The sequence below is a fragment of the Rhinichthys klamathensis genome, unplaced genomic scaffold, assembly GCF_029890125.1.
Source record: "Rhinichthys klamathensis goyatoka isolate OS25496 unplaced genomic scaffold, OSU_Roscu_1.1 h1tg000172l_1, whole genome shotgun sequence".
NCBI classification, from domain to species: Eukaryota; Metazoa; Chordata; class Actinopteri; order Cypriniformes; family Leuciscidae; genus Rhinichthys; species Rhinichthys klamathensis.
Genome location: NW_026606702.1, coordinates 207,593 through 216,878, shown reverse-complemented (window position 1 = coordinate 216,878; position 9,286 = coordinate 207,593). Strand labels below are relative to the sequence as shown.

General features: G+C 38.7%; 1 protein-coding gene across 2 annotated transcripts; it reads right to left on the bottom strand.

The window, feature by feature from the left end:
* Positions 1-340: 340 nt before the first annotated feature.
* Positions 341-6,063, bottom strand: plp1b (proteolipid protein 1b). 2 transcript variants are annotated; one of them, XM_056260037.1, is made up of 8 exons: positions 5,952-6,063; positions 4,380-4,543; positions 3,610-3,796; positions 3,368-3,524; positions 2,562-2,736; positions 2,418-2,491; positions 2,266-2,331; positions 341-1,244 (listed from the first exon to the last, which is right to left on the bottom strand). In XM_056260037.1, the coding sequence occupies exons 2-8, from the start codon at positions 4,417-4,419 to the stop codon at positions 1,170-1,172; spliced, it is 774 nt and encodes a 257-aa protein (XP_056116012.1). In that variant the 5' UTR covers positions 4,420-4,543; positions 5,952-6,063; the 3' UTR covers positions 341-1,169. The 2 variants fall into 2 exon arrangements, with proteins under 2 accessions (XP_056116012.1, XP_056116013.1); XM_056260038.1 differs by lacking the exon at positions 4,380-4,543 and having other exon boundaries at positions 5,952-6,061.
* Between the last annotated feature and the right edge of the window lie 3,223 nt (positions 6,064-9,286).

Sequence of the window (9,286 nt, the reverse complement as noted above, 5' to 3'; positions counted from 1 at the left end):
TACTGGACTACAACTTACAACTAAGCTCATCTCAGAGTCTGCCACCAAGTTTACTTTAATTCAGCACTTATTTAAAATAAACTTTATCAGCGACGGAATGCTGTCGTAGGTTTAGTGCACATGAATACAACAACATTTTCTGTAAATGATCATTGCTGTGTGTGCATGTCTTCATATATATATAGTATATCCAATTTCCCCTTGGGGGTTAATGAAGTATCTCTCTCTGTGTCTGATCAACATAATCCTCATCTTCTTCTAACAATTCAGTTTCAATTGAATTTTAATATCCTCTTTAGATGTGATCTGTAGCTGTAAGAAGAATTGACAACACTGATCGTCATCTTTCATTAAAGTTTATTGCATGAGTTTCTATGAAGTCAACACACAATTTTATGTAAATTCATTTTAGTTTGCATTATTTTTATGAATCATTTACAGTTATCAATCTGACTAGAAATATTTGTAGTTTTCTAAAATGAGCTAGAACAATAAAAAAACATTAGTTCCTTTGATCGAGCACCATCATTGAACAGGTTCAGCATATTGCCACAGTTAGTCAAAATATACAACAAATACACACTGACACTAAGAGTGTCTTTAAATACTGAATTCAAATTGACAGAAAGAAATCTGCTCACTTCAGTGCTGTTTCTCTGTGCGTCTCAGAATATAAACCAACAACTGACTGAGGAAACAAGTCAAACTCTCTCAAAAAGATGAAAAGTGAGAAAGAGAGAAGCTAAAATCCTAGCAAACTGCAAGGCATTAATATGACCATGAAGTGACAATGAATACAATCATTAAAATGAATAAATGGCCGTGAGAGAAAGGAGAGAGCGGTATGATAATGTGTGTGTGACAAAGACAGAGAGAAAATACAAATGAAGAAATAGAGAAGCTAGATTCCACTCCTCCAGAGATCTACAGTACAGTAGTTTGTGGTTTAATGTGTAGGGCTTCAATGTATTTTTTCCCATTAATCAGTGTTCTTTAGTGAGGTTTGTACTTATTTGTCTCACTAGTGTGTGTGTGTGTGTTGTACTCTGTATGATAGACCTCTGCAGGGGCTTCATGGCACTCTCTTGCGTTTCCTCACGGGCCACAGTGATGACACCACTGATACCGCTGCAACAGGCAACAGGAAAGCGGGCCTAGCAACACCGAACCTAGCAACGGATTCCCTTCCTTCCGAGAAACCTTAGAATAGCGTAGTTGTAGGTGGTGGCAACCACATAAATGAACTAGAAAAATAAAAAAGGAAAGAACAAACCATTTGTCTGATCAGAAGGTGTCACTGACCTGTTCCTCTGCAAAAGAGGAAATCTGAAGTTTTGTGACATTAGTGTTTATATCCCTTTGACACTCACTGGATGATAAACATCAGACAAGGCATGTGATTCTAATAATACCACATCATTTATTTACAATCTTGTCTGTAGCAGTGTGTATACTAATATTTTAGAGGAACAATCACTTTGGAGCAACTGGGGTTTAAGTTCCTTGCTCAAGATAAATTCAGGACTTGATTCTTTGAAAAGGTTGTGAACATTTGTTAATGCAGTTATTATTTTTTACCATATGGCATATGTGCATTTGTTTGCAGATGGCACATATCTAATGGAGATAAATACTTTTGGGGGCCATTGAAACTGCAATTTTCTACTTATTACATTATTATTACATGTTTGCATCAATCTCACTGTGATCCTCAGCAGGACAGAGGGCTGTCCCGATAGTTAGTGCTCTATGATTCTCATTAGATAAAGCCTGAGAAATAACTGTTGCCAAATACACACAGGAAAGGGAGTAGAGACGCTGGGGATCTGTCAGTAGCAGAGAGGACAGTTACTGATTGTAAACTAAACATTCCCTTGCTGCACTTCCGTTATGAACTTCATGCTGTTTGACAGCTCTGCACTCTGACCTCAAAGAATCCAGTCCAAATTCAATGCCAATGGAAGTTTGTCAATAGACATATATACATTTGTAAATATAATAATCAAAATATGTGTAAATTACCTGTTTCTGTTCTCAGTAATTGTCAATATTGACCAATCATTGTCGTTTGAAATTCTTAATCATTACATAAAGATTTCTGAGGTGTATCTATTTACCAATTAATAATGGATGCTTTCCTGAATGCAAAGCAAGGAGGCCCTTGAAGTAGGAACCAGTTCACCACTATGACTTTGCACAAAACATCTTCTACAGTAAATATAAACGACTTTAAAGTTCACATGTGTAGAATATGAGATCACTAACCAGGGCAAGAAGGGTGATTACTGCTCCAGCAAATGCACAGATGTAAAGGTCATGGGTCATGTGGAACTGGAAACATGAAAAGGGATATAAGTGATATGATCTCTTGAAACCCTGAGTATGTGTGTGTGTGTCCAGGACTATAACCATCTAACCTCTGGTGTTTTGCAGATGTTGGCCAGTGTATTTCCACAAACAATCCCGGGCACAGCATTCCAGGGAAGAAACCCTACATAGAAAAAACAGACATCATGATCATGAACACACACAGATTCACACACACAAGGGCGCAGACGTACCATACATCCGTGCGTCCATGCAGACTCTTGATTGCTGGTTGAACAAGGTGGTTTCCGACAGAATGTTGACTCTGTGACAGGAGCTTTTCATATTAATGAAGAAGAGCACGGGAACGGCAGTGAAGCCAAAGACAACCAGCCAGATCACCGCGAGAATGTATGTCAGGATTATCAGCTGGTCGAGAGAGACAGATATTCAGATCATTGCAACATAACAAGCATGAACAAAAGCAAGTGAATCTTGATTTATATAGCACCTAAACAGTGTTTAAACAGTCCAGATACAAACAAAATAAAGACTAAATCAACTGCTCATAAGTTATCAGGGAGTTTAGATACAACAATCAAGTTGCAGTTGGATGAAATAGTGATCTAGCTGGTGTGTATTTTAGAGTTCCCACACTTTCTGACCTAAGATTCGCCATGATTTTTCCATGACTTCTACATTCATTTTTGATAAAGGATAAGTAGTTTTGCAAATCATTTTTATAGATATCACATTTTTAAAATGTAATTTTAAGCTGAAAGAAATACTTACTGAAGGACTGAGTATAACTGAATTACGCACACTGATTACAGAAATACTAATTTACTAACTGGTTAAATAATAATTATTAATATATATAAAATAAAATAAATATTATAAATAATTTATGTTATATAAAATGTTATATATATGCATTATTTTTTATTTCTTTTCCATACCCTAATATTTCATTATCAAGAATGATGCAAAGGGACCAGTGACCACAAAATTAAAAAACCATCTCACACACACACACGCACACGCACACACACACACTCACAGTCAGGCTGAGGCCGCGCCCGAACTGGGTGCTCCTGAATTCTCCGAACGTCTGCTTTACTGCACTGGTGGTGTAAAAACCTTCAGCCAACAGCAACAATCCATAGAGGAAAAAGAAGGAGGCCAGACCGTAGATCACATACTGGAAATATTTTATACTGAAACACAAAATATGGAACAATGACACAAACAATCAAAAACAGGCCCACAATCACAAAAAGAAAGAGAAAGACAATCACTCACAAGTCTGCCAGCACAATGAAATCCTGCACGTCCCTTGCGAAGTAGAGCTCTATGAATGTGTGTGTGTGAGTGAGCGCCTCATGCCCTCCCCCACAGAAGAGTGCCACACCGGTGTAGCAGAGCAGGGTGGCCAGCAGGCTGGTGTAGGGCACGGCGCCCAGGCAGCGGATGCAGCAGTCATAGCAACCTGTAGGTGAGTGATATATCAACACACACACTGCACATGCAGCACACACAATACACACACACATTTATACACACACTCTATTCTAACAGTACACAAGCGCACTCATGATCATCTAGAAAGCTCACCGCTGACCTATAAATGAGCATGCACACTTAATACAAACACCACTAATGTGCTTTTAAGAGTTAGTTGGCCTATAGTAAGTCAAGGACACACAAAAACATGCACACACATACACGATGCGCTCTATCTGACTGACACATGCACACACTTTTAAACACTCAGTGTATCATGGAATCACAAATGAACAAGCCAAAATGTAGGCGATCAAAAAGCCCTGCTCGAAATCTCGAACCACAAAAAGAAACTTAAATTACAAAAACCTGAAAGTAAAAAAAAAAAAACTTCGAGGAAAAAAAAAAGATGAATATGCGCTATGTGCACCAAAACATTTAACAGGCAAAACAACTATCAATAATAAAGCAACTTAACCAAAAGAAGCCAAACAATAAGCGGCAGAAGGCTCAGCTATGAAGTTCTGCCGTCCCCAGCGTGTGAGAAAAGATGATGCGCCTCGGGTCACCTAGCGCTTTACACAACCACGGCTGTTTCACTGGAAACATGGACACTGCTGAGCCGAACCCACACCAGGAGAGAGCCGTGCAGACACTTGTCCACTCCACAGAGATTTCTGTCCTCTGTTGCTCTAATTTCTCTTTCTTTCTTCAGATACACTCCACTGTCCACCTCAAGGAAGAAAAAAAACGCATCGCTTAAGCTGCTCCTCTCCCTCCCTCACTTCTTTCTCTCCTTCTTTCCCTCCCTCCCTCTCTCTTTCTCTCTTGCCTGAGTAGCCTGGTGTCAGGGTGAGATTGGGGGGGGGGGGAGGGGGTTTGGGGGGGGGGGGCGTTGGGGGGGGGGTTTTCATGTGTGTTTGAGGTTTTGTGGTCAGAAAAAGAAGCACTTGTGAAAGTCATAATGGCTTTTGTTTTAACAACAAAACGTATCATTGTGAACAAACACACACACTCACAGGCCTCAGCAGTGGAGTGCGTCATTGCATTTCCACCCTTAGCGGCACAGACAGACACATACTGACACCACTGGGGTTACAATTGGGATCATTGCAGGTCATCCAGCCTTTTACACTCTTTTTAGACTCTTTTTCTAGCTTATCTACTCAACAAGCGTCAAAAATGCCTGACACTCACAATAATCTGATTACTATCCGAAAGACACATATTCATCACACCCTCTGTTTGAGAATGTTGAAATGCTTTTGGGTCTTAAATTAACTTAAATGGGATAGTTTACCCAAAAATGTACATTCTGTCATAATTTTCTCACCCTCATGTCGTTCCAAACCTGTATACCTTATTTCTTCTGTGGAACACAAAAGAACATACTTTGAAATTCAGTGCTTTACTTTTTGTCCATACAAAGAAAAGTCATTGGGGTCCAATGCTGTTTGGACACCAGTGTTCCTTTGTGTTTTGGAGAGGAAAGAACAACAAGTTTGGAAGAACTATCCCTAGTTTTGAGCAGAAAATGACACATTTGCTCTAACAGTTCAAACTGAAAATGTGATTCTGCAGAAGGCTGATAAGCTCTTGTCCATCTAATCTACTGTCAGAAAAAAGAAAAAACACTACAAAATAATACAATGCATTCATGTAAATCCTTCATGCCTATTTTTAGACTGGCACTGGGCCGTACAGGAGTCGCCCACAGAGAAGAGAATATTTGACCTAAAGACCTGATGTGAACTCTGGCTGGAGTCTCCTGAGGTTACTGGTCGTCTCACCCTCAACTCTGAGGCGCCGTAGTAACTGTCTTAGCCAATCAAAAGCGGAGCCAGCTGGTTAATCAATCAAAACAACCTTTTTAATTGAATAGGATCCATTGAATACTGTATATCCCCTCCATAAGTACAGGAGTGATGAATCTAGCTTCTTCTGACCAATCAGAAGTCATCTTAATCTTACACACTACATAAAAAGGATCATTAAAACACTTCTATGCATTTATCTAAACAACTAATATCACATGCAAATCACAGACAGAACAATCAATTCAAATTCTGCCAGTAAGAGAACAATGATGAAAATCATAGCCGTGGTTAAAAATGGGTTCAGGTGAGTTCAGGTAGACTTACCCATGTGAGTATGTGTGTGCGTATCGCGCTCTGTCTCTCTGATGTGCCGTGTAGTTTAATCTCTCGATGCTTTTATGATTCTCACTCACGCTTTTGTCCCTGGAACAATAAACAAACCCCTTTGCTCTCTCTCTCTCTCACAAACAAACAAACACACTCACACACACACAATGGGGCAGATCTTAAAGATGCAGCGCCCTCTTTCACTGCCATGATAAATAAAGAGTAAGTGTGTTTGTGTGTGTGTCAGTGTAATGAATCCTAAATGTTCTCATGCGCATACATGATAAAGATGAACAAATGGGCCAAAACACTCATGCACACACGCTAGTATCTCTTACGTCTGGCCTCTTCACAAGTTCTACATAAACATCCGTGTACAAACATCCACACACAAACATTTGCTTAACTTTCTGCATTTTCGCAGTTATTGATTTTATTTTAATTACGTTTTTTTTTTTTTTACAAATGAGGATGTCTCCAAAAAAAGGTTATGGTCAGATTAGACTCACTTTTAGGTACAAATTTGTTTCCAAAATATGGTTAAGTCTGTACACACACACACAGACAAATTTTTACGCAAGCTGAGGGCGGTGTGACTGAGTCCGTTTGGGACAAAAGACCATTCAATACAATACTACAGTTGTCCGAATTAGGAACACACAGACAATACTCTCTTTCAGTAACACACACACACACGTAAGCATTGGGGCTTATGTGTGATTTGAAAGAAATGTTGTGATTTTGTGCGCTCCATTAAAAGTAGGCCTATCTGTCAAAAGCCCCATTCTTAATTTTTTTACAAAAAAATTTAAACACACACAGATGTAATTTACTAAGTGTTATCATATTAGTAAGGGAACCTCAAATAGGCGATGGTTTTATAGGCAAGTGTTGATATTACCTAAACTGCTAACTTTCACAAAAACCTGCTCATATCAGAAGATTTATAGCAAAACATTGTTTGCCTCATTTATGCGAGGAACACTGAAATGTGTTTTTTTGTTGTTGACATATTTAACTATATTAGTAAGGACATTTTCAGAAATGTTGACCTTATAATATCCAAACCGTGGGCCGGTTGCATAAATTCATAACTTTTTTTTTTTTTTTTTAAGGGTTAGTTCACCCAAAAATGAAAATTCTGTCAGTAATTACTCACCCTCATGTTGTTCCAACCCCGTAAGACTTTCGTTCATCTTCGGAACACAAATGAAGATATTTTTTATTAAATCTGAGAGCTGGATCATAGGCTTCTAAGGGATCGAAACTGGCCGGCCCAGAAAAGTTAAAGACATCGTTAAAATAGTCCAAGTGACTACAGTGGCTTAATCTCAAGTTTATCAAGCGACAAGAATACTTTTTGCGTGCAAAAAACAAACAAAAATAACGACTTTATTCAACTATTCATTTCCTTCTCTGTGGGCCTCGAAATAGTTCACGTAGTGTAACTGCGCAGCGCTTCTGGGTTGTACGTCACACGTAGGCTCACTATTGGCCAACGCTGGTCATGTGTGTGATGCGTGTGACGTACAACCTAGAAGCGCTGCACAGTTACACTACGTGAACTATCTCGAGGCCCACAGAGAAGGAAATTAATAGTTGAATAAAGTCGTTATTTTTGTTTGTTTTTTGCGCACAAAAAGTATTCTCGTCGCTTGTACTATTTTAACGATGTCTATACAAAGGGGGGAAACTTAGGAAAATGTTGTACTGTAATGTAAACATGGAATATATAAAATACTACTGCAGCGATGAAATATTTAAGCAGTAGAGCGTGTCATTCTTGTTTTGTAAGAATTTTTTTTACAAAAGCAAGGTTGTTGGTGTTTTTTAGGCCAGTGTTTTATTAGTGACAAAGTGTGTTTGTTGGTTGAAAACCTTTGCTATTGTGTTATGAAGAATTAATTGATTTGAGACATAGATTAAGTGTTTTGGTAGTATTCGTGCATTTTGAATGTGAAATGAACTGCTGTGCCACGTTAAAAGTTTGTTAGGTGGAAAAAAATGACCTAAATATTGAGAAATGTGTCCTAGCGATTGTAAAAAACGGCAACTTGTTGTGCCTTATTATGCCACTGGCCCATATAGGCCTATATTGCACAGTCGTATGGAAAAGCGCTGCCCGAGTGGTAGATAGATTTTTAATTTTGTGTGAAATATTCCAATACAAATATTTTGTTGTAGACCTAGTTAAGATTTTCCTGTAGCTCTAAGGTTTTCTAAGGTTTAGTTCCTAAAAGTCTGACAGAAAGAATGTGCCCTGAATGCGCTGTAAAAGGCTTATGCGTCACAGATTTCTCGAGATCAAAAACCAAATCAATCTTGATAAACAAGGAGCAGGAATTTTAGGCAAACTCAATATTTACTGCAAATTTGAGGCAGAAATGTACAGAGTATAAAAGAACAGACTTCTGCAAGCCGTTGAATCGACAGACCTGAGCAGCTGCACATCAGGTCACCCTCATCCAGGAGAGACACACTGCTGTTTCCAACACATGCATCCAAATGACATTGTCTTTCCTCTTCAAAGTCCAGATTAACTCAAATTGTGGTAAATACTGCAAATTCTTTTATAAAGCTGTTGAACTTTCACACAAACACGTTAACAGACAAACGTTCTGCTGGTTACCAAGGAAACTATCGCAAATTTGGCACAAAAATCATGGCAGGGGTGGTGGTTAGCATGGGTAACATAGATAATCTAACCATCTGGCAGGATATGACACCATGACTACACGATTGTTGTACCCCTGTGCAAACTCTGTGCAGCTCCGTAACTTAGTAAACATGATATTTTAGAACGTCCTTCATCAGAGATTAACATTTTAAATTCTCAGCAAAAGCCTGTGTCACATCACAGCGTGAGGGATGTCGTATGAGTGATGTCCTATCACTGATAAATACTGAAAAAACTCAATGCTTTCAAATTGAGTTCGAACATTTTCACAAAACATATCAAACAAACTCAGATACAATACAGATTTAAGATGATTGAAAAGCATTTTCACAAAATGATAACATTTAGCAAGACACAAATTATCTAAAGATGCTTAACTTGAAAATTAATTACACACGTACCCGCTCTCTCTCACTCACGAATAATCTTCACACACGCAGTGTTCCTTAAAATACTCGACGTGATGTGTTCGTGCAATCTACAACTAAATTAATCGATTATACCAAAAGTAAAATAGCCATCACAATTCACCCGTTCATAAAGAGAGAGAGAGAGGGAGAGAGGGAGAGAGAGAGAGAGAGAGAGAGAGAGAGAGAGAGAGAGAGAGAGAGAGAGAGAGAGAGAGAGAGAGAGAGAGAGAGAGGTGGTATAAAAT

Excerpts from the sequence above, each read along its gene's own strand:
- plp1b (XM_056260037.1), bottom strand. The coding sequence starts at position 4,419 with ATGTTTCCAGTGAAACAGCCGTGGTTGTGTAAAGCGCTAG. Across the intron at positions 2,737-3,367 it reads GGCGCGGCCTCAGCCTGACT|CTGATAATCCTGACATACAT; the intron begins GTGAGTGTGTGT and ends TCTCTCGACCAG. Across the intron at positions 2,332-2,417 it reads ACATCTGCAAAACACCAGAG|TTCCACATGACCCATGACCT; the intron begins GTTAGATGGTTA and ends TCATGTTTCCAG.